This window comes from Mizuhopecten yessoensis, unplaced genomic scaffold (genome assembly GCF_002113885.1).
Source record: "Mizuhopecten yessoensis strain PY_sf001 unplaced genomic scaffold, ASM211388v2 scaffold9433, whole genome shotgun sequence".
NCBI classification, from domain to species: domain Eukaryota; kingdom Metazoa; phylum Mollusca; class Bivalvia; order Pectinida; family Pectinidae; genus Mizuhopecten; species Mizuhopecten yessoensis.
In genome coordinates this window covers 172,499-199,344 of record NW_018408045.1, presented here as the reverse complement: position 1 = coordinate 199,344, position 26,846 = coordinate 172,499, and the positions used below count along the sequence as shown (strand labels likewise).

General features: G+C 35.0%; 1 protein-coding gene across 1 annotated transcript; it reads left to right on the top strand.

The window, feature by feature from the left end:
• The first annotated feature begins 940 nt into the window (after nt 1-940).
• Nucleotides 941-26,846, top strand: LOC110458129. Its single transcript, XM_021509706.1, has 23 exons — nt 941-1,046; nt 2,271-2,324; nt 3,118-3,240; nt 4,440-4,499; nt 7,116-7,160; nt 7,771-7,848; nt 8,472-8,549; nt 8,998-9,042; nt 10,263-10,334; nt 10,532-10,597; nt 10,838-10,888; nt 12,791-12,868; nt 13,152-13,199; nt 15,291-15,362; nt 16,342-16,428; nt 17,546-17,584; nt 18,230-18,286; nt 19,120-19,203; nt 21,447-21,497; nt 22,703-22,756; nt 23,527-23,693; nt 24,325-24,444; nt 26,560-26,846. Exons 1-23 carry the CDS (start codon nt 1,019-1,021, stop codon nt 26,665-26,667), a joined length of 1,665 nt encoding a protein of 554 aa, XP_021365381.1. The 5' UTR covers nt 941-1,018; the 3' UTR covers nt 26,668-26,846.

Below are 26,846 nucleotides of genomic sequence, written 5' to 3'. Positions count from 1 at the left end.
TTACTGAAATGAAAATGCTGTTCATGTTATGAACACATATCTAAAACTATTTACCTCACTAGTATCTTTGTCTAAGTTGGTACACATATGGACTTATTTTGTTATTGTAATGGGCATGATCAGAGAGAGTTTACTTTGTGTTTCTATATACAGTAGTTTATGCGAAAGGAAGGGATAAGTGACTAGTTAGTTTGGTTTTCCTATGAGGCCTGCAGTTAGGGCGTAAGAATTGTACCTGCTGCCCCCATTGCATGATCGTAGTGTCGACTAAGTTCGCCATTGTGAAGAAGGCCATGGGTTCTGTCCCCTTGCCGCGACGTACCAGAGTGTGTACACATTGTTGTTTCTACTCCTGTTTAACGCTCAGCAATTAAGTAGTGGGACGACTGGTTCGCTCGTTGTCAGTTAAATGTGACCGGGTGGGGTCCTACTGGGTGTCTTCGGCAGTATGTTTCAGTGAGGTATCACTATAAAGTCGGCATCAGTTCCGGCGCTATCACAGAGATAAACACGAACATATCGCAGCCTCCCAAAACACACACGCATGCATCTTGCACACGGGGAGGCCGTCATTGAATGACATGAAACGGGGATTATGACGTGATATTACTGTACCTTAAACTGTAATTATGACGTGATATTATAATGCCTAAAACTGGAATAATGACATGATATGTCCATACCTGACACAGGGATTACATTGTATTACTGTACATAGAACAGGGATTATGACGCGATATTGCGGTACATTAAGCAAGGATTATGGCATGGCATTGCAGTTCATAAAACAGGGATTTAAACATGGTATTTAATTTGGTTAACTGTAAATCTGTTTACTAAAGCAAAATATAAAATTGTATAAGCGAAAAAAAAACCCAAAAAACATAATTCGGTCGTCTCGTCCATGAGTAGTTCCTACACGATAAGAGCGCCTGGGTCACGGAAAAGTTAGATAATGACATTGACTTCTTTATACTGTGAATTTAGTGAATAGCCTACTGTTATAAACACTACCACCATGGATGGTATAGTTTTCTTTCTTTTAGGTAAGTATTGTACTGTAAATTTCACACCTACTCTCTAACTTCATCGCAACAAATCAAATTGTCACGTTGGCGGATATATTGGTCCACATCAAATTTAATAATTAGTGCGTTGAGTTTGTATTTGTATATTATGTGTGAAGTGACCTTATAACGTGTAACAAGAGAAGAGAAATGCACGGCCAGACAAGGATTCGAACCCGGGACCCTACGAACTCTAGAAGGAATATCTACCAATTGAGCTACCTGGTTGCCGGCGATCGCCATGTCCAGTTCCACTACATTCTTCCCTCGTTTTTTAAGTCATCGCTCTCGAAGACAACGCTATTTATATCACAGGTACCGCTGTAACAGGAAAGGAACAATGCATGGCCAGACCGTGATCGACGGACCCTCTATCGACCCAGCCCTAAGTTTACAGCGACACTGGCTCTAATACTTAGGTGTTACATAACATGGCAATGGAATCTTATGGGATATGGAAATTGTTAAATGTATCTCGTGTTCTAAAATCCCTGTCTAATACAAAACCCCATATGTTATGCTACAAACAGCTCATCCCGATACCTTTCCTTTAACTTATGATGGCATCTAATGACCTATCCTGTGTTAATAGGCCGTTAGGCATTTAATAATAATGATATTATAATAGCACAAACGTTTCACGAGCCAAAACATCAAAATAATGTAGATTTGGTGAACAGTAAGTAAGATTGTGGTTATAATGCTTAGATTTTCTAGTATCGTGCTTACCAAATAATCAGGGAAATATGCTTAACTATTTGCAACAGCATTGTCAACATGAAAACCATTTCCACATCGTTACAATTAAAGTGAGTTTAAAAACGTTAATTTCCATTTTTATGTTATGAAGAGAAATAATATGAAGATTAGCTTGGTTTCTTTTTACTTCCTATTACAATCTATGGTCATTTAAGGACGAGCCAGGGTTTGGTGGTGGAGGAAAACAGGAGAAAAAATAACGAACTGTGGCCATTTCCTAGCGACTGCCAACGTAGGCCTCGAACCCGTTACTCGGTGGTAGCGAGCTAGTGATCATTGATGTCACACATGTTAACCACTCGGCCAACGTGCTTTTAAGCAAAATCTGAAGACATCAGCTCTCTTTGCAAAAACAAGTTTTTTCTGTACCACCCAATAGTTGTAATTATAATGTTTTTGGCATTGTAAGCAATGCATGTAGATGACATGTTTTGTTGCTTTCAGGGGGCTTATTGTCATTAGCTTGCTTAGTGGAAACACGCCAAGAAGCATCGAGGGGTAAGCACATTTTCAGACATCGTAAATTATTTAATATATCTGACTTTCTGTACTTATAATATAAGCAAAGCCATCAATTCGCACTTACAGCCCCCGAAAACGACGTTTGGGGATGATAGTAGTGGGCGGGGTAGATAGGAGTGACCCAGTCCGTCCACGAAGCTTGTAACTGTTCGTCGGATTTGTTTGTAACTTGGCAAAGTGACAGTACATTATGTAAGGGGGAAGAAATATGGTATTTTCGATTCGACTATTTTTCGGGAAATTATGGTCATTGGAACTTTACTTTCTTCTCTTTCTTCTCAAGAAACCTTATTCGGACAACTCCTTAACTCCGTAACTGTTTGTTGATTATTTTTTGTCATTTGGCACAATGAAAGTGCATGTAGATGTGCATGAAGAATGGAGTTTTTTTATTGGAATTATTCCTCTTGAAACTTAAAATTTCCTCTACAAAAAACTTGAAGGCGCAGCTCATCCTTAGCCGTTTGATGTTGTTTTTGTTACTTGGCACATTGGAAGTACATGGTATGTAGATGTGTATGAATGAAGGGATATGTGATTGAGGTATGAATTATACCACCTGCAAAAAACGTTTGAATAGGTAGATAAACATGGCGTGAGTGTTGTATCCTTGTGAGCTGGCTCACTGTTTCTCTATTTTCTTATTGGTGTGTGCCTTCAACTATGCACAGAAATAAATAATCGAATTTCAAGCAAAACTAGTCATATGCTGTTCATATTTAAAGATTTATGTATTATATAATCCAATTCAGGCATTGTTCTCTTACAGATCACACTTGTGCAGACACCAGTTATAGCTGTAACTATTGGGCTAGCAACGGGTTTTGTCACACCTATCAAAGCGTGAAGCACCAATGTCGTCTGTCATGTAAATTGTGTTCTTCGACAAGCGGTATGCAATTATAGCCATGTTTATTTGACAATTTAAATATATCGGCCACGCATATCACATAATTCCAGAACTACTTTTTGTTTATGTATATACATTTATGTGTTCGTGAAAATAACAGAAAAACAGTCATCTCGATTTGTATAAAACTTTGCTAAGGTTAATGTTCAATTCTGATATTATCAAATTTTCTTTTAAGGATAAACATTATAAACCCTCGACAAATTGGCTTACATGGTGGGATTTTATTCTAATTTAGTCTGGAGCATCTTGGGCGAAAGGGACTGAATTTTGTATAAACGGTGGGTGTGGCGCCCCTCGGGGCAGAGGGGCGGGGCCCATTGGGGGAAATAGAGGTAAATCTTTTAAATCCTTCTTCTACCATAGAGATTAAGGGATTTCATCCCAATTTGATCTGGAGCATCCTCGGGCAAAAAGGACTAAAATTTGTATAAACATTGAGTGTGGCCCCCTGGGGGAAGAGGAGCGGGGCCCAATAGGGGAAACATAGCAAGTTCTTCAAAATACTTTTTCTGTAGGAATGACAGGATTTAGTCCAAATTTGGTATGAAGCACCCTTGGGTGAAGGGGAACCAATTTTGTATAAATGGTGGGTGTGACCACCCATTCTATCCCCACCCCACCCCTTTGGGGCAGAGATGCGGGGCCCAATAAAGGATGTAGAGGAATAGTTTTAATATCCTTCTTCTTCCGTCTTCCGTTGGGATGAAGGTATTTTGTATTTTGACCAAATGTGAACAGTAACATACTATTTGGAAGGGATATCAATTTTGTATAAATGGTGGGTTTGAATCCCCTGGGGCCTGAGGGGCGGGGCCCTATAGGAGAAACATAGCAAATTCTTCAAAATCCTACTGTAGGAATGACAGGATTTTGATTAAATTTGAGATGAAGCACCCTTGGGTGAAGGGGAATCAATTTTGTACAAACGATGGGTCTAACACAAACACGAACACCATTTAAAGCTTATTAAACATTTAAGCAATCATCGTAACGTGATGGGTTTCATCTCAATCACAACACATACACAAAGAGTAGATTAGTTTTCCTTTTTTTTTGTTTTCCTTAAATACAAATATAAAAAATATATATGATCATATTGACATATTTGATGAGAATATCACGCGGACGTTTTGTTGGGTGTACTTTGTAATGAATAATTCATCTGAATCGTGTTGTAGCTTCTTCTACCACGAGCTTCGTTGAGAGTTATGACTGCCTTCAAAACAGGCATTATAACCGTAAGTATATTTCATTAATGTATGCGTGTGTGCATATTCCTTCTGTCAAAATCTGCACTGCTACATATTGTCAACATTGCGACATCTCAGGATTTCTTGTCCCACTAACATACCGTATAAACTACCAACATTTTGCATTAACTTTATTTCTTGTATAGCATTGCTGTTGATATGAATCACTTTATCTTCTGTGTGTAACAGGTTTGGTTATTAGACCTTAAAACTACTGTTTTACATTTAAAGTAGGGTAGCTTGTCAATTCTTAATATATTTAGGTCACCTGAGACAAAGTCTCAAGTGACCTATTGCGATCGCCTTTTGTCCGTCGTGCGTCCGTAAACAATTTACATTTTCGACTTCTTCTCCAAAACCCCTGAACCAATTTCAATGAAATTTTGTAGAAACCTTCCATGGCCAAAGGTCAACAAAAAGAGTTGCCGGTTTAGTCCCCGGCCCCAAGGGGCCTGAGGGGCGGGCCAAAAAGGGTCAAATTGACTAATATTTCAAAAATCTTCATCTCAAGACCCAGATATGGTAGAATCAAATACTCTTCATAGATGGAAGGGTCTTAAGGTGCTCTACCAAACTTTCTTGACCCTGGGGTCTCACGTTTCACCCTGGGGAGGGGGTAAACTTTACTATAGTTTATATAGGGAAATCACATTTTGGACCAACATTTGTTTAATTGCCATTGGAGGTAATTCAATTTAGGTTAGTATTATCAGTATTGGGTAGCAGTTTGATGGTGTGCACATATGAGCCCGGGCTCTTTAGAGGGGCCAAAAAGGGTTGAATTGACTGAAATTTCAAAAATCTTCCTCTAAAGACCCAGATATGGTAGAATCAAACACCCTTCATAGATGGAAGGGTCTTAAGGTGCTCTACCAAAATTGTGAATTTCATTACCCTTGGGTATCACGTTTCCCCCTGGGGAGGGGGTAATCTTTACTATAGTTTATATAGGGAAATCACATTTTGGACCAGCATTTGTTTAATTTCCATTGAAAGTAATTCAATTTTGGTAAGCATTATCAGTATTGGAGAGCAGTTTGATGGTATGCACATATCAGCCCTGACTGACCCCCCGGGGCTGATGGGTGGGCCAAAAAAGGGTCAAAATGACTGAAATTTCAAAAATGTTCTTCTAAAGACCCAGATATGGTAGAATCAAACACTCTTCATAGATGGAAGGGTCTTAAGGTTTATGACCCTAGGGTCTCACTTTTACCCCCTGGGGAAGGAGGGGGGGGGGAATTATTATGGTTTATAATGACAAATGAAACTTTGAATATTACATGTTAATAACTTGATTGGAATTATAACCCTGAGTTGACATTTTGATACTTTGAAAATTTTGAGCCAGCCCTACCCCAAAGGAGTCAGTGTGCTAAAATTTCTTCGTTTTCCTTGTTTAGAATCAGAGGTGCTGGTTTCAAATACCTTTTAGTCTTAAATCTGTATGCTAGATATTGAATAAGGTGGTTTTATTGTTTTTTGTCACTGAATAATATTTCTGTTCGTGTTAAAAACAAAATCAACTCTATGTATAAATATATCAGGTGACCGTTAAGGCCCATGGGCCTCTTGTTTTACAAACAGTTGCCTAAACTTACTAAGATTATGTAAGCTACTATTTGTTAAATATATTATACAAATAAAATTTATGATAATCTTTATTTGCATTAGACATTGTTGTCTTTGTGCTTGATACACTCACAATATCTGTAATATGGTAGTGGTATAGAATACGTTCTGACACACAGTCTTTATACAATCTGTACATAATATTTTCAAAGGGTAACAACAGCATTTAAAGCAAGTTTGCATCATTCTGAGCGGAGGAAACATTGACATAATTTAATGTAATTTTAATTTAATAATACTCCATTTCTAATTTTATAGCTTTATAAATACACATTGCTTAATTTCGAAATATGTTAAAGGGACATNGGCAGTTATTTTCTCCTTTGAATACTGCCCACCTGCAATAATGATTCCGTAACGTACTCCTTGCGCTATCTTTTGACCATTTGGCAACTTTTCGTTTCGTAGCTGACACGGTACAACACTTTTCTTTCGCTTACTTCACACGGCCAGTCATTTTGTTTACAAAGAAATGGTGTGCTATGCGAATGCGCTGGTAGAGGGAAATCCCTGAACAAAACGTTGGTCAGACAGGTAGAAATACCGATGATTTTCTTAGATTTAATCATTTTTATGAATCTATTTCAGCCAAATCCGATCGTTATTTTCCATAAGGAGTTTCACTTGATATGTTTATGTAGTATTTGAAAAAAAGACAAAAAATAAAGTTACTTCACCGTGATGCCCCTTAAATAGCAATTGACATACTATCAACATACAATGTACGACTCCAATTATTAATGCGACATTGGCAGGAGAACAAAAAAAAAGCTAAGCAATTTCGAACAATAACAGGGTTCAGAGCATAAGTTTCGAGTAAGAAGCAAAATACTTAAAATGGATGCGAACCTTCACGCATATTTTTTTCCAATGTTCTGTGATAATATCAAACAATGAGTAAGATTTGAATTGCAATATTCCCCAATAGAACAGAACTAATGCATAACTAATTGTATTAAACTTTTTGTTCAGACCTGAAAAGCTTAATTGGAAACAGCTGTTCATCTATGGATGAACGTAAGTACAAGCTTTGCAAATTTTCATAACAGCACACGTCTCTCCACTGTCAATGGTATCTGGTAAATAAACTGTTGGGTGAATATTCTGAAGACGTATTAGTCATCAGTCGATAAAGATCGAATTCCACCGTTGGTCAGCCTCTTCGTATATATTTTAATAATCGGAAACTGACATTATAAATGCCCATCGTACAGTTTTCATTACGATTGTGTCTATATTTAATGGTTTTTTTATAAATATCTTATAAGAGTGTGGACCATATCTCGCCCACTATGGAATAAAGTTATGAAATCAGTATATCGAATATCCAACAGTATTGATGTGCTGTAGATGTTTGTTCCACGCAAACAATATTAATTGTTGATGAACTTATACTCTAGACTGTGACTAGACGTCCTGAAGTTCTTGCACGTTTTTATTCACTTTATCCATTTTTAGTTTCGCACAGTTTTATAATTTGCTTCGACATGAAAAATACAAACTTACTTGCGGTAAACGCATGGCTAGACTATAACGGGACTCGAAACAAGATTAATTCATTTACTGTTACAATAAGTGAAACAGCAATGCAAAGATATTTAATTATATAGTGTCTGATGTTATACAGAATGGTATTACCTTTACCACTTGGTGAGTTCATCCGTTCTTTCACACTGCGCCAAAGACGCTGCCAGATATCTGAGAGGTAATGATTGAAACATGACATGATTGTCGATGTTATTATTTATTTTGCATGCTTTTTATTGTTTCATTGTTTGAGTTGTAGGTGTTTATAACTACGGAGATCGCACTTGACCTTTTAACCGATCGCGTTTATTGCTTTAAGTCATTGAAACATGTTTAATAACAATGACGCCATCTGATGATGGGACCACACAGAAACTATTTTTAAGTGCCCCATTGATATTTCGCAAGTAGTATGGTCATCTATTGTGTGAGCACATGATACAGTGCATCATTGGCATTTATCATATAATTATACATTTCATTTTGTTAAGTTATGTTAAGGAATGAATGAAACGGTGATTAAAAACGTAATTTTGAGTTTACAAAATGGCTGAAAAATGTTTAAACGAAAAATATATATAGAAGATTTTTTTTTTCGAAATAATGCAGTGTGGACTGATTTTAAAAGAATTCTAAAGGATGTTTTTTGTGTGTTTTGAACGATGAGATTTTTGTTTCAAATCGTGCCATGCAATCATATGCCTCGACCATATTTATTCGATTTTATACTCCATCCATTTAGGGAAGAAGTAAGAGCTATTAGCTTATATTTTCATTATTAAATGTAGCCTTGTATTGTAGATTACTACAGACACCATGCTCCGAGATCTGACTGTTCCTGTGTTATACAGAACGCCTCGCTTACACACTCAGTAATTTGTAAGTATATACATATTTAACCTCGATCTTATAGTGTCAATTTAACTGAAAGGGTTTCGAGTCTTGTTTTCGCCTTTGATCGTTTGTAAACGTCATTACTTTGTAAGGTTATTCTTGGTTAAAGGTGATTATACTAGGAAACCACTTTTTATGGCGAGAAAAATGTTGTTTGCATGTTCATATCTACCTTAAAAGGTTCTTTTCGCAAAGTAGCATTTTCGCGAGTCGGTCGTTTCTGAAATGAGTGCAAAAAGAAGTCGCCACGGAATTAAAAATATGTATTTTGATAGAAAGTATATATCAGCATGACTTCATAATTAGAATATAATGTTGTAATGTTTGTTCTTATTTCTTAACCGTTTTCTTAATTCAAAATTCAATTGATTGATTTATTTTAAATAATTGATTTTAACTGATTAAGTTAACCCAATACAAATTGTATTCTCAGCTAACACATTTCTGCAGTGCATGAGCTCGGATGAGAATTATAGAGGTAGGTACTGTCTATTCCGTCTTTGCGTATTGCAGAGTTATCTTCTCTTGGGAGCAGGTATTGATTGTTACGTCACTTGTTTCTGAGAGTAACGTCATCATGTTTCGAGAAAACGACGTAATCATCTCGCTAAAACCAACGACGTAACAATCAATACCTGCTCCCAAGAGAAGATAACTCTGCAATACGAAAAGACGGAATACGTTTCCTTAGATTTCTGGTGATAATCAACTTCGCACATACACTAACGAACGCTTTTCACTTAGCGTCTCTATTTGTGTTTTTCTGTTTGTTCGTTTGTATCTCTCTGTCTCTTTCTTTCAGTCTCTCTCCCTCTCTCTGTCTCTTTATCTATCTTTGTTTCTCTCACACATTGCTAAGCATGTACGTAAAACTGTGTTGTACACTTTTTCATAATAAATGCTGAATGTCAATAACTGTATTATTCGTCTTGTCACTTTAGCAGCTTTAGGTGTTGTAATTTAAATATTAAGTTTTGCCTGCAGGATTGCAAACAGCAATTTGCTATGCAGAAATGTAAGGTTTAACCTACTGTAGTGTGCCAGGTGTATGGTGGAAACAATAGTTTCGCCACAATGAACTATATACATGTATATAATGATTGCATATTTTCCAAATCCTGATTCTATTATTGTAATTGTGTTGACATTTACGGTTCATGACATCGCACTTATGATGAAACGGTACACAAACACACACACACATAAACACACCCATGTGGATGAACCCTAAGAACGTTTACAATAGATACAGCAAAAATGTGTGCACTGCATCATATAGCTATTTCGTCCTTCTAGGACGCGACGGTGATGCTAGGAGCAAACAAGTTGAAAATCTTAATTGGTCTAAACTACTGTTGAAACAGAAAAAAGGGGGAGGGGGACATAATAACCCTCTAATTTAACTGATTTCAAAATTAACAGAAGTACTGGTTGATTTTATATAACATAATGGGTAACTTCTGTTTATTACGAACCGTGTAACTACTCAAAAGGGATTTCTGTTGTAATTAAGATTACGGAATACCTCAAGTATTAGAGATAATCCCGCGAGAATCTGCATGTATATGGATAAGTGACTTATTAGTATTAGTGCAGCGGTATAGTGCTGTTATTTTCATAAAGATCGGCATAGTATATGCAGGACCTGTTTTTTAAATACGAATTGATATGTGGTATATATGTTTTATATTTCTACAGATATTTACGACACGACCTTCTATGACAGCCAGAGCACGCATCATGTGCGCATGTGTCTACGCCATGCTGAAGGTACAGACTTAGTTTAATAAAAATATTCTCGATTATTTTTTATGAAAATGGAAACAATAACAAATTAAAAGAAACAAGTCAAATTACACCATATTTCATGATCCTGAAATACGTAGACTGGTGCGAATCAAAGACATTCATTTGCAATCATAAAACCATATGACTAATTTGGTAGTAAAATCAGTTTTGTATTTCAGAATGGGGAAAACTGGCAGAAATAGCAGACAACAGTTGTTTTGTGGATTTGGTTCAACATTTTGGGAGTATGAATATTACTTTTTGAATATAAATCTACTCTTGTGACTTCAAAACAAGTAAATTTATGATAAAGGTAATTTTATAATTCAAATTCCTGCATGATACATTTGATATTATGATATCACTATTTCAAATAGTGACAAAAATAATCATAATAAATTAATTTAAAAAAGAAATGGGTAAAATTCATACCGTTCGTTCGGTTTTGGTACAAAATGAGTATGTTGAGTTGAATTCTTTTTCAGGAAAACTCTTTGTGAATCATGACGAAAGGTGTTCGTGTCAAACGACAAACGGTGAATATAATGCATTATTTATCACCTTAATCTTCATCAGCATGGGATTATAATTTTGCCTGATAAACAATAGTGCTGTTCTTCTATCTTTACTATCTATGCTTTCCTAGACATTTCTAGTGCTGCTTTAAAACAAACAACATATATCTATCGAGACTATAGGCAATATACAGTATGCTATTCTGGATATAATCTATTTTGCTTCATTTTAAGGATCCCCATACCGTTACCAAGAACCGTAACTACACATTGGAAACGTTTTTCCCTGCATAGCAACAGCTTTATTATATCATTTCATACCACATTAAACATTAAATAAACATAATGAACAAGTGTTCTGAGCTAAAAAGAAATCGAGTCACGGTACGGCACTGTGTTTATCTTTGAGCAAGATACTTTACTCCGCTTGTTCCAGTCTTCTCAGCTGGAAATGAGTACGTGGTGGGGCAGTGCTAGAATTGTAGAATGCTAGCTGTAAGCGCTGAAATGGCAGCACCGGCTGTATGCTCCCCAGAAGTTGAGAAAGATATAGGCTGGTTCCAAAGGCTCTATAACCACAGATAATAATTGTGAACCGCTTGAGACGACCTACCAACTAGGTTGTGATTAACCGGTATAAAAGAACCTCGAATTATTAGTATTATTAATTCAAACCCTGGATCTCCGGTTATTATACTATCGTTTTAACCAACAAAGCTACCAGGTCAACGAATGTGTCTTGGCATAACTGTTGAACAGCTACGTGTACATCCAAATCAAGATAGCTAGAAAACTCTGATTGCAGTGGGAAGGTGACACAATGTAAAAAAAATGTTTGTCAGAAGATATATGAAATGAAGTTGACAGCGTGTATTGCAACTTTTTCTTATTTACTGCTTGGAAAACGGTTTGATCCTGATAAATGTGATTTTTTTACAATGGAAGAGGGACTATATCCAGTATAGATACAAGACCATATGATTTAATAGATAGGTACTTAACTCCCACATTGTATACTAAAAAGTGGCAAAGACACGTTGAATTGATTTATATTTTGATGGCTCGTCAAAGGTTTTAAAACAATATAAAGGCACATGTTATGTTTTACTGAAACCCGTTTAATTCTACACAGGTTAACGTCTATCATGAGCGCTCGTTTTTTTCCAATACAAGCTGACACTAGTAAGCTTATGTATGAATGTGATAATATTTACCATTATCATCTATATACTTCTTTATACCACTTACCGGTACCATGATAAATTATCAGTATTAGAAAAAGTTGTGAACAACTTAAGAGATTTTTCCCATTTCCCAGCAATTGGGAACGTTTTTTCTCAACTCAGAACGTCTGCTCGCGTTAGATGACGTCCGAAACCGGATATAGTGTCCAGACAAAAGTGATCCGCGTCGTCATAAATATATCAATACAAAGTTACGAAAAAATATTGTGAGAATAACAACACCATTTCAGGTGTAAATGTGCATATGGAAAAGCCAATGACGATAGGATTGTTTAAAAAATGTTTTGTCTGCGTAGTTTTAAGGTCCATTGTATTCCTCCGTGCAAAACATCTATTGTTTACGTTTGTCACAGGTGATCGTTGACCATTGAGCTTAGAAGTCGTTTGGAAAACATGGTGTTTAGTTGACTTTTTTTAATTGATAAATATATAAGGTAGTAGTACATGTATATAGATGATAACTAGTTTATCAAACAGTATTTTCAGTGTTTGTCGGTCGAACAATTTTCTCATCGCTCGCACGTAGATAAACTCTCCGGAAGCCTTTCGATTTTATCCACGTGCTAGCGATGAGAAAATTGTTCTCACGACAAACACTGAAAATACAGTGTGATAATCTATAATTATTTAATACCAACTGGAATTTCTTAGACTTAACTGTTGATTGACTTACACGCAGGAGGAAGCGGACAAACCACGCAAGTACCACATCATCAGACCTCAGGCGATGAGTGTATGCAGTATTCACAATACCAGTGTAAGCGAAATTGCAATGATAACTCATATCGACAAAACTAGTGCAGAATATGAACAAAGGATTTTTTTTTTACACAATTGAAAACGATACAAGGATATTCAAACCAGGTGTTCCGGAAGGATAACATGTGAATTAATTTGCCTTACATCACGTTAAGAAAATGACATACGATGGCAGTTCTGTTTCAATTTAAAATCAAAGGAAGGACAAAATAACTTTCTAACAATCGTATCTTTACATTTATCTTGTTCTTTACATACATATGCATCTTCTTTGCATACAGATCTCGACAATCTACTTGCACACGACACCTGTATTAGTCATTATGAAGGTAAGTATATCATTTCAACATTGGTGTCCTTTATAACGGTTATTATAAGTACCTTTCCTTAAAAAAAATAAGAAAAAGAAAAAAACAGTCAAGAAGAAAATAATAACTATATAAATAGCCTTACCTTAGGGCTTTTCTACTCGATTGTATGTTTATTTCACGTTTGATTTCAATTTAATGTAACATAAATATTGTTACAAGGACGCAAGTACATTGACTAAAGGTTTGTATTTAATGTGTTTTGATATTCAACAGTCAAGGGTTAAATTTAAAATGTCACTACCGTTTCCTGCGATATTTATTACTTATTCTGGTGGGAGTGAAATGATACAATAAAGAAGATGATTGAAATCGTATTCCTGCCTAGCATATAACGTGACCATATTTTAAATTCTTAGTAGACAGATTTTCACGAGAGTTTCTGTGAACGTTTTGTAAAAAGATTATTTCGATTATACGTTACATGATATAGATGCTTAGGTACAGTTGCGATATATATATCGACTGTGAATCTCGGTATAATAAAACCAATAATTTATATACAGTTTATAAAACATACACGTGTTGTATATCATCATTTCGATAAATATCAGAAATATTGGATGTCTAAATTAAGTGTTTGTGAAACTGTTAAGCTGTAATATTTGAGGTGAACAATGTATACAATACGAGTCGAAAATGAAGAAACGGAACCAGCCGTACACGTGTCAATAATTACTAGTTTGATTTGATTTGTTCCGGTTTTACGTCTTTATAGAGATATTAAAAATAAACCTCTAAAGTTTACGCATAAGTTTATAAGTTTATCCGTAGGGAGCTATACACTATCTTTGAAAATTCTTATTAATTTGCATAACATTTAAAATGATATATTGGAATAGAAATACCATTAAGAAACAATGTTTTGTGTTGATAGAAGAGTACGAGACACAAGTTACCCAAACAAAACATTACTTTTATACGCATTTCATTCAGTACAACTGGATATAGCTCAACCGTATACAGACAGGTGTATAGGTGTATCGGTGGCTTTGATACACTGACCACAGTAAAAAAAAAGACTATGGCAGGACATGGATAACACATCCACACAACAATTTAATACTAACATGCAAAATAAAATGAAAAACAACTGACTAATACTTATTTGATAAGTTTGCTGGAGACGGACAAACACGGAAAAATTAAAAAGAAAAAATCATGGACCGAAGACGAGAACAGGAGTTCCAGATGAATACGCTTTTGTCCCGCGTGTAGAACCCGCCATAATGTCTCCCGACACATCAGGCAATATAAGTAAACATTTCAGACAAATTGAACATGATATTAATCATAACAGATACATAAATCCCATAGACGGAAACAAGATCTGAATAGCGATCGTACCATTTCTTTAGCGTTGATTGCAGTCTCACAAGTACACACATCTGCTTATTTACATAACGTATTTGTCAACAGTAAGCATCTTGCAAGAAACTCATGATAACAGGCTCTGTAATATCTCAACTCCATATGTGGGAGAGGCTAGTATGTTACTACAATCTCCATAGTTGTCGTAAGATGGGTAAACGATACGATATGAAGCTCCGCTGAAGCAGAGAAGTCAGTGGCATCATGGAGGATGTGTGGCATGATACGGCATGTACTGTAAACCACTTATATTTCAATCATTATTTCACGATCTGACGCCTCATGATTTATTCTCATTTTATATCAAAGTTGGCGAATGATGAGAGAACCCTGCATGCGAGAGTCTTTAAATCGAGACGAGGGGGCTTAAAGACTCGCACATCTAGGACCCAGTATTTACAAATCGTAGCTGAATTGAGTCATCTCGGTACATATATAGCAACTATTGTACAAACGCTTACAGCGTAGCCGAATTCGACATCAATTTTGTGGACAACTCGTACACATTTTACACCTTTGCGTACATATGCTTCACTGGTCATTTGTCTGATGAAGATGACAGCGTACATATTGTACTAGTCAACTAGAATGTTAAGTTAGTCTTGTATTGATATGAGGCCAATACTGCTTTGATAAGGGAGGTTTGGGTATTTAAGGTTTGTTTTGTTTGTTTGTTTTCAGTGTGGGGCTATCTCGATCAGCTGACTTCATACAGTCCTTCGTGCCGGATAAAAGTTATAAACAGATTACAGAGTACGTATGATAATGGAAACATGATTGAAAGATTGTTTTTGCTAAATGAGATACACTCACTTCATTTTAAAACATTTTGTAACTTCATGAAACTTTAAAACAAAACTTTTAACAGAAATGCCGATCGACCGCTTGATTCATCAGTAACAGTTAGCTATATAAAATGGTGATTTTTTCAGACATATTACTTATTTTTGCTGATTTTGTTTTTTCAATCTATTTACATTAAGTGCTGCTGTAGTTCCTCACTATTTAAATGTACCGTTACATCATGGTTTTGTCCCGGATTACATTGTACTCTGATAATAGGAAGGATTGATGCGAACTTTTCCCCGTTAGATTTGATAATGGAAACATCTTGTCAAATGAAATTACTTTGCATCGTACCATACACAAGTTTCGTCCTTCTAATACATGTTTCGTCCTTCTAGGACGATAGGAATCAAAAAGATGGAAATCCATATTGTTGTAATCTATAAATACAAAAGGGGTGTTTTTGTGAATATACCGTTATGATTGCATTAGTAAATTAATAGTACTGTATACGAGACAATTTTTCTACCAGTAAATTGTAATGCTACACACTATGCTATACATATGTACATAGAAATATAATATGGATTGCACGGAACAAAATAGTTTAAATTAAGAAATTAAGAAAATTAAATAATACCATCACGTATATAAATTTAGAATACAATAACGACCCAATATATTGCAAAAGGACCATTTTACTTGTGGGTTCATTGTTTGCTGTTACATGGAAGGAAACATATATAAGGAGCGTTTTAGGGGAAAAAAAGCAAATGTGAACCTTGAAATATTTCGAAAGTAACCGAGATTAAATGAGAAATAGGGGGTGGGGTCATGATATACAATTTTAGTTTGGATCTTGCAGACCAATATGTTTTTAAATGTTATGACGCGTTATGTCTTCGAAATTTTGCAAAATGATATTGTTTGACTAATTGACTTCCAGATGCATATGGACATTATACACAAACACCTTCCAATTGCACTTGTGGTACCAATTTTGATCACCTTAAGATGGTCCATGACTCGCACGGTAGGTATAAATATATATATTCATCGATAATTTTTCCTTGCTCGACTAAATTGCTTATATCAATTGACGTTGTGTTTTTGAATTATTATTGAAATTACCTTTTATGTTTGCATGGTTACTGCTACCTTTCACTTTTTATATGAGGGTTTTCAATAGAATGATGGTCTTCGAATGTAAGGCTGTAATACAATGCAAGATAATTGAATAATTCAAAACTATGTATAACATCAAATGAAAGTACGAATTAATAAACTTGGGGAAAGTATCCCTATCCTGAAAATAAATTCCACGTGTAAATTATTAATATACATTCCTCTTTCGGGCGTTTTACTTTTCTGAGATAGGAGAAATTAACGAAAAGAAATTTATCTACCGTAATCGTTGCAACATTACATTCCTATTCATTTTTACTATTGACAATATGGCACGTGTCGTGACAATGTTATCAAAATTACACCTACACCTCCTCTTCCATTAAAAGAGATCGGTAATTTTTCAGACCAATTTGTGGTGTATTTGTATATATAATGAGACCAAGGTCCCGGATACAAACGTTTCCTTAATTTGTTTTATTCAACTCTAATGGGGTTTTTTAACAGCAGGATATAAGTCTGATTGAATTTACAATATAGTTATTTATAGGAGATGTTGGAATGACTTGACTAGAAATTAGAAAAGCATAAATAGCTGAAAGTGATATTTCAACATTTATCTTATCAAACTATTGACTAAACAATGCTGACTGTTGGCTGTTTCATTTTTTGAAAGTGTCCTTTCTTATTGGAAAATACAAAACTAGATTAAGGTATCGCACTCCCACAATAAGACTTCTGCGAGCTAACATTCGGGCCAACAAGTGTGATTAATATAAGTTGAAATAACTTGTTTCGTAATTGTTGTAAAATCAATAATGTTTATATATATCACACTAGCTGAATGAGAAAAGAAAATGTATAATCAAAATATGAATTGTATTTCATCAACTTGAAAATATGCATAAATGAGTCTTTCTTTTTTTGTATAAAGATTGCATTTTCCAACGTATTCGATTTAAATCTTGATGCAAGTTTATTTTTGTAACCAATGGGTCTTTTAAAAGGAAAAAAATCTCTTTCAGGACACTGGCCATATTGTTCCAACGAATCGCATTATAATGGTAAGCGAACACTTTGATTTAATTCCTAATAATAAATTATTTTTCCTATTTTAAAACTTTTCAAATCCTCATCATACTTTTTCTATTGATTTTTTTTGTATGTGGCTAAGCAGACGATGAACTTTATAAAGTTTCCAACATCTTTTAGGTAAGTTCATCTGAGGGAAGTCAAAGTCAATTTCGTAATATTGACGGAATAAAAACAATGTTTTTTGTTTCCTATTTTATTTTATTTTTCTGATTCTAATTATCGTTTTTATATTCTTATTTGTTGGTATGTGGATTAGCAGAATTCAATTGCGTTCACCCGAGGGAAGTCAAAGTCAATATCATTATCTTGGCGGAATACAAAAAAAATACGATAATTAAAAAACATTTATTATTAAAATAACACTATGAACGGTTAACTGATTAAGCATTTTCTTTTTCAATCCCAACTGGAGTACAGCATCCGGCATGCTTAATAGTAAAACCTTTCAGATCATGTTGGTATTGCCAAGTTTTGGTAGCAAAATGGCAAAACTCATCGTTGTTTACGTTCATGATAATCTCTGTTTTTGTTTTCTTATCGAGTCTACTTTTGGATTCTCTGATGCTAAAAAAACACTATAGACAATTTTGTATCCATTTGTGTTTGCCGTGTAGGCCTAACGTCGAAGTTGATTTCCTCGGATAATCAAGTGTGTTCGTCTCATCATATCGGTGAGTGTGTTAAATAAGTAACAAAACTTGTCGGTTTCAGTTTTAAATATTTGTAAAAATATACCAAGAATACCTTTTAATCAATATCTAGTATTTTGATTAGCGTTAAGGAAATACATGGTTTCTGTTTATTTTAGTCATTGTCTTTCCATGTGTCTTTCGATTGAGCTAGTGCACTGAAGCTATGATAGCACTTTCTCGTTTGATAAAAAGCTCTTTGTAACATTTAACAATTTCGTTCCTGTGTTGTTGCACCTTATATAATCTCATTAGATATTTTACTTTTGGATCATTTATGACAATTAAAACACATGATATTTTTCGATTAAGTTATTGATTTTTTTGTGCTTGGAAAAATGACTTTGTTGAAGATTCTGGTGACATTTTAGTGTTGCACAGTAGAATGTAGAATATCTTTATTAAGATATGACTTTGTGTTGTACCACTAGACGCAATCTCATTTATATTTCTGATTTCAGGCTTAAATATATTACGAACATTAAATGAAATAATATATTCGATAACGCTATTGAATACTCAGTGTATGGAACCGTGGCCTTGATGAACGATACGTGTGAAATTTCAGTATTACACAAAAGAATATAGTATTTCATTATTGAGATATGACTTGTTCACTAAGGTACAACCTTTTTTTATTTCAGGCTAAAATATAGGACGAAAATGAAATCAAATCAAATAATTTGATTACAATATTGAATATTCTATTCTTTGGAACATGTCTTTGTTGAATGATACTCGTATTTCAGTGTCGCACAGTACAATGTAGTATGTCGTTAATGAGATATGATTGTTATATGTGCTTTGGTTATCAGTGTGGCAGGACTTGGCGCAGATACCACATTACACCAATAGCAACTATCACTTCTGTCAAAAAGACGCAATCTCACATTTAGCAGGTAAGTTTACAAGTTACAATAAGTGTGGTTTTATGGAGGTTCCCACACTAGTTTGGGGACATCTTCCCCCTCAACGTTCAGATATTATATCAAGAAAACCATAGTTTTCTCTCGGGAATAAACTATTCCCGCTTCCGATCGGGAAAACAATTGCCATTTACTATGACCTCTCACTGGGAGTTGACGTCGGTAAGTATTGTCACCTCGCATTTGAATTAAAAAAAATGACCAATGTAATCATGTCCAGGGTGTTACCCAGTGGATAACCAACAATATTTACCAACTCCTAGCGGAGTCCTATAGTGGTTGAGGAAATATTCATTTATAGTCACAACTAACAATTAAATTGCAGATTGTAACATAATGCCAGACAACGACATTTGTCATTTTTATTCTATCTTTATAACTTTTAATTTCAAAGGACTTAATTTTAACTTGCCACAGTTTCCTCCAATAACAAATTTGCTGCGTTGAAAGAAAATACAAGAACAATACTCCTAATTAACTATCTGTATGGACAGCATCACATTCAAGAAAATGCCTTTAGGATATGGCAATCATTTCGATATGCCACGATTAGTATACGGTTATAAATAATATTAGTACATATTTGTATGTTTGTGAAGCAAATATACTTGGTAAATTGTTTTTTCTTTCTTTCAAAAATGTATTCAATGAGTCACCTAGCCTTTCAAAAAGGCTTAGATTGAGTCACATGGCGACTGACGGAAACGTAAATTATCTAACTGGTTTTAGTGTACACGTGCATGGAGTAGCATGGCTTTTATGTAGAGGTGGGAAAAGTCCATGGTATTTCATGCAGACGTGGATAAAATCAATGGTATTTCATGTAGACGTAGATAAAATCGATGGTATTTCATGAAGACGTAATTTTTTAGGCCACCTTGGACAAAGTCTCAAGTGACCCAATTGCGATCGCCTTTTGTCCGGCGTCGTCCGTCTGTAAACAATTTACATTTTCGACTTCTTCTCCAAAACCCCTGAACCAATTTCAATGAAATATTGCTGAAACTTTCCATGGCCAAAGGTCAACAAAAATAGTGGCCGGTTTGGTCCTAAGCCCCCCGGTGCCTGAGGAGCGGGTCCAAAAAGGGTCAAATTGACTGAAATTTCAAAAATCTTTTTCTCAAGACCCAGATACGGTAGAATCAAATACTCTTCATAGATGGAAGGGTCTTAAGGTGTTTTACCAAAATTGTGAATTTCTTGATCCTGGGGTCTCACGTTTCCCCCTTGGTAGGGGTAAATTTTACAATAGTTTATATAGGGAAATCACATTTTGGACCAACATTTGTTTAATTTCCAATGGAAGTAATTCAATTTAGGTTAGCATTATCAGTATTAGGTAGCAGTTTGATAGTATGCACATATGAGCCCTGACTGACCCCCAGAGGCTGATGGGTGGGGCCAAAAAGGGTCGAATTGACTGAAATTCCAAAAAAACTCTTCTCAAGACCCAGATATGATAGAATCAAATACTCTTCATAGATGAAAGGGTCTATGGCCCTAGGGTCTCACGTTTACCCCCTGGGGAAGGGGGGGGGCAACATATATTATGGTTTATAATTGCAATTGATACTTTGAATATTACATGTAAATAACTTGATTGGAATTATAACCCTGAGTTGACAGTTTGATACTTTGAACATTTCGAGTCAGTCCTACCCCCAAGGGCTGTAGGGTGGGGCCCAGACGAGTCAGTGTGCTAAAATTTCTCCTTTTCTCTTGTTTGGAATCAGAGGTGATAGTTTTAAATACTTTTTAGTCTTAAATCTGTATGCTAGATATTGAATAAGGTGGTTTTATTGTTTTTTGTCACTTTGAATAATATTTCTGTTCGTGTTAAAAACAAAATCAACTGTCTGTATTAATATATCAGGTGACAGTTAAGGCCAATGGGCCTCTTGTTTATAAATGCATGTTGAATCCCATAGCCTTTGATATAAACGTGGATTGGGTCTTTGTTATTCACAAGTCAGATTTAAAGAATAAAATTGTTCAATCTATTTCGTGTCTGCCTTATGCTCCTGCCTGGTGCTACATGTTGTTATGGCCAACTGGTATCGTCTCCGATATGTCTTACGTAGGTTTTTTTTAATTTTGTTTCCATTTTGATTGTTTCTTATCTTGCTTTTAGGAAATGATATTGCTTTATAGTAGCTCGAGTAGATATTTTAAAATCCGTGTGTTTAAGAATGGAACGGGATGCGTTTTTCTTTCAGATTCAGTTGCACAAGTCCAAAACCTATGCAGATGTGTTCCAGTCAGTGATGGTAAGTGTTAGGCGTATGGTAGTCAAGATAAAAATGGTAAATAATTGGGGACGATGTTTTAATATTCAATATTATAACAAACTCTTTCTTAAATCAAAGTACGTGTTGATGTTCAAAAATACGTCGGAAGTTGACCTGAAATGTTTTCTCTACGTCATTGCAGAGGGCTGTCATAAATTAATGTAACATCTTGAATTTTGTAAACCGAGATTTTATCATGAACTTATCTTAAGAAAATCGCGTTTTTTGATAACAATAGGCATTTATTTTGCATTTACGGTTCTCATTTAACTTTCTTATTAATGGTTTACCAGATTGTGCACACTAATAAATTTAACCAGTTAATTTAATTCGTATTTGAATTGACGGTATCATTCATCTGATGTTTTCCCTGTACGGTAAATGAGAACATGTCATAAAAGATTACCAAAACACACGCTTATGTGATTGCCTTTTTAAACCTTTGTAATTTATCCAGTATGTCAAAAATGAATCATTGCATCATTCAGCCAAAAAGGTGGAAGACTAAATTGGTCTAAACTGATTTTGAAACAGACGGGGAAGTCATAAAACCCCTTCATTACATGAATATTCAAGTTTAATCATAAGTAAAGCGTGTATATTTTGAACCTTGCCACTTCTAAAAGGTGATACCTGTGGCCATCAAACTACAGGCAATCCTCGGGGAATAAGGAAATTCTCCAGCAAAGTCTAACACGTTGTACCTTTAAAGCCGCATGTAAGAAACATGCTTGTGATTACATCTATAAAAAAAGTAATAACTAAATTAAGAAAATACGGTATACATGTTGAAGTACTTTAAATATAGTTTTCAGAAGTTTCTACTTATACTGTATCCTGCTTGTAACAGCATCAATCTTCTCAATATCAGTTTAGATATAATATCCGTGATAATTTTTTCAAATGACATTCAGCAAATAAATTATTGATCATTCAAAGACAGATAATTGAAAAAATCATGTTGAATCCGTTGTCATCGTTTAACAATGAACCCGATTACAAGGAAACACCACACGGTAACATTTCTTTGATTACAAGATTTTTGTTTAAGCGGCGTTCCCTCTGATCAACCCGAAATATATCAGTTTATCAAATGTACTACAAATACATACATTGCATATACGTCGATAAAATGATGACTGTAAAACATAGTATCTTTATAATAGGATCAATTCTATTCGCAGTAACAACTACATTACCTCAAACAGTGACACCAAGTATTGCTCCTACTTCACCAGGTAAGTTTCCCCTTCAGATGAAATAAATTGTAATAGGTGTACACTATTTAAGTGCCTCCGCTTGCGATGCAATACATTTAGTTTAGTTATTTATTAGTCTTACAACGTAGCGAGATGGGAATGCTTTCTGTAATTGATGAGAAGACTTGGATCAGATGTAATAAAATGTGCTCTTCCAAAACTCTTTGTTGAAAATGGTTCTCAAGATTGTCTTATGATACTTTACTGTTATATGCATATTAAAACATTCATGAGCTAAGGATGTGCTCTTCTGAGGTTTCCATCACGTTCAAGTCTAATTTTGATCTGGTGTAACGGGTTTTTGTAATATTTAACAAATTATGATCAAGTTTATTAGCAAACGTGCATCTGAAAAATATGTCAAAAAAACCTAGATGCCTGTTGTTTGTAGATCTTTTTTTACAAGAATTAAAAAAATAAAAAAATCGGCGGCCATTTTGAAAATGTATATAAATGTGTATTTCGTGCGCTTCAAAAAAGGCCAAAATTTCACCTTTTTGTGACACTAGATTTGATTTTGATAATGATAATGGGACAAAAAAAAGCACACGGACCTAAAATCACATTTTGTATTAAATTGGTATCTTTGACCGATCATAGCACAAAAACGAAGATACGGACATATATATTTTTTGCATTTTCTACTATGCTATTAACTCCCTTTTCCTACAATCCATATAAGAAAAAAAGTTTAATACAGGAATTTTTTGACTTCTCATTGCAATTTGTGATTTATATTTCACACAAAGATATCAAAATGTGCAGTACTACCGCCTTGACCGTTGGCCTTGTATATGGTGATGTTTTAAAAGAAGGAAACTTCACCTGCAGTGATGGAAGCCATGCCCTTTCTGAAGCTGCACCAATGAGATTGTGCAACGCCACAGACTCTTCCACGTGGATCAAAGGTCAACAGGTACTTCGTAAAACGGAAACAACCGTTTCAAATAAAATATTACATTTTGGTACGCGGTTAAAAATCATATCAGTCATTTGTGTTTGTTTGTTTGTTTGTTTGTTTGATTTTGTTTAACGTCCTATTAACAGCTAAGGTCATTTAAGGACGGCCTTCCCTGTGTGCAAGATGCATGCGTGTAGTGTATGTGTGTGTATTTGCGGAGGCTGCGATATGTTCGTGTTCATTTGTGTTTAAAATTGGGTTCAACCGTATTTGAACAATATCATATAAAATGTCTACTTGTTAAAAAATGCTTACCCAAATTTACACCAATCACATGTTATTTTCATTGTCCAAACATGTCGTCTACCAAAAACACATTGGCGGTATCTTTTTACACCAGCATCATTAGTAAAAAAACGTTGGTCTTATAAAGGCGTTCTGCGACGTATTGAGGTTTTAATGAACACCATTGTGTATATGTTTTTATGAGGCCCATTCTAGCAGATAGTGTCAATAGTTAAATGTATACATGTACCTATGGACATTGGTACATGCATTTTCAACTAGAGCTATATTATCAAAGTGAAATGTAAACCTACCAAAAAAGTATCAATCTTATTTTGTATATCCTGGCGACACTTTCCAGGTGACTTCCCACTGTGACAGTATACCACTGTACTCCGCCATCGCGTCGTTCGCCGGTCCTGTGTACACTCATGATGGTCTAGCCGGGGTGTTCCTTGGATGCAACAGTACACATGTTTCTGTAAGTTACAGGGAATTAATTAACTGCGTGATCTATTTGTTAGTCGGCGGCATTTTTTTGTTTTTTTATGTTAAACGTTATTACCTTTTTTTTACACAAAGAATACATTTGAACTAGTTCAGCAGACCTCTTTATAAATCATCATGAGATGAATTCATTCAAGAAAGGAAATAGCATAACATCACCGAACCTTTTGTTTTATAATGTTGTTTTATCGATAAATAAAATGAAAGCTTTTTCTCCTGCTCCATATCTTGTAGCATTTACAAACAGCATGGTTACATATATAACTTAACTAGGTCGTATCATAGAAAGATTTCACGCCTTATAGTATGGTTTTCACGGTCTAAAGATCTATAGTATGATATCACGGTCTATAGGATGGTTTCACACCTTAAAGTATGATGTCACTGTCTAAATATCTATATTATCATTTCAAGGTCTATAGATCCATAAATCCAAAACGGTGTGCATGCATTTTTATCAATTACGTAAAATGCAATTGAAGTATACAATTCAATCAAATCCTTCAAATCTATCCTATTCACTCTTATTAAATCCAAATTATGAAACTTTATTTAAAAACAAACCAACGTGTATTCCAACCTTTGGTATTCGCAAAAAAAACCCGCCAAAATAAATTTTGATGCTATTCAATCATTTGAAACAATTGATGTTCCTTCGTAGATTTTGACCTCGCCCAAGGTTGACTTTACATTCCACGAAACAGTAAAATATGACACTGAAACTGTTGCCTGTCGTTCATCCTTTTTCTAAATTGCATTTGAAATATAAGGACTTTAAATCATTTTATACTGATGGTTCGAGAGACGATCGTCAAGTCGCTGCAGCCATAGTTGCAACAGACGCCGCTTTTGGATGCCGGTTACAAAATGATGCATCACTATTTTCTGAAGAAGCCCACGCTTTCTGTCTTGACCTTGAACACATTTAATCAAGTGGTGTACCGAAGTCAATAATCTATTCTGATTCTTTATTTGTTCTACAGAGCATTCGCAACAAAACTTTAAAGAATATCTCAATTAGGAAATATTTAACACTATTATATATAGTATTACCTCAAAATGTTACATTACATTATGCTTGGTTCCCGGATATGTGGGAATACCAGGTCAATGAAAAGGCAGATCGCGCCGCCAAAGCGGCTTTATTGCTACCACTTGTTGATTTTAAACTTCATTTTCCAGATTTTAAACCGTTAGTAACAAATTGTGTAAGGTCAAAGTGGCAATATGATTAGAATCAATGCGTAGACAAGACATTAAACCGTGTCAAACCGAAAATCGGTGAGTGGTATCCAAGCGCTTTAGAAAAAACTGCCGAGACAAGGTTGTCCTGTCCAAGACTGTCGGTCTGTGTTCAAAAAGATATAATTAAATCATAGCCACTTTTACAATTTAGTTAAGTTGACGTTTGCCTTATACCTTTTTCGTTCGTATGATGATTGTTTCCCCTTTAACATGTTTTGTTTACTTGTATTGGCCCTCATGACCTCTTATGTGTTAGTGGGCCGTTAATAATAGCATAGTAATGATGATAATTATAGCTCTTGATATGATTTTACAGTCTATTGTATGTTTAATGCGTTAAAGTAAGATTTCACGGTCTATAGATCTATAGTATGATTTTACAGTCTATTGTTTGATTTCACGCGTTAAAGTATGATTTCACTTTCTATATATCTAAAGTGTGATTTTACAGTGTATGGTATGATTTCACGCGTTAAAGTATAATTTCACGGTCTATAGATCTAAAGTGGGATTTTACAGTCTATGGTATGATTTCACGCGTTAAAGTATAATTTCAAGGTCTATAGATCTAAAGTGACATTTTACAATCTATGGTATGATTTCACGCGTTAAAGTATGATTTCACGGTCTATAGATCTAAAGTGTGATTTTACAGTCTATGATATGATTTCACGCGTTAAAGTATGATTCCGTAGGTCTATAGTATAACGTCAGGATCTATAGATATTAAACACAATTTCCTGGTCTATACATCTATAGTTTGATTTCACCCTCTACAGATATAAAGTATAATGCCGCAGTCTACGGGCAAGCATTAATGGTGTTATATTGTTTTCCGTTGCAGATAGCCTCCGAAGATTGTACACATGGACTGTCCGTGTTTTCCATTCCTCGGGACAGCAGAGATAGTTATGTCCATTCCGCCGTTAACTACTTCACTCTAACATGGTAATAGGATCTTTCAAGAACTAACTGCCTCCCTTGTCATGCTGCCTGGATTTTATAAACTTAATATAAAGACTTGGTGACATGCTTTAAGATGGATTATCCGAGTATTCCCATATTTGCAATTTGGAAAGCTGTGTCTGAATATCTAAAATGTGATTGCGTATATATATTAAACAAACTGGG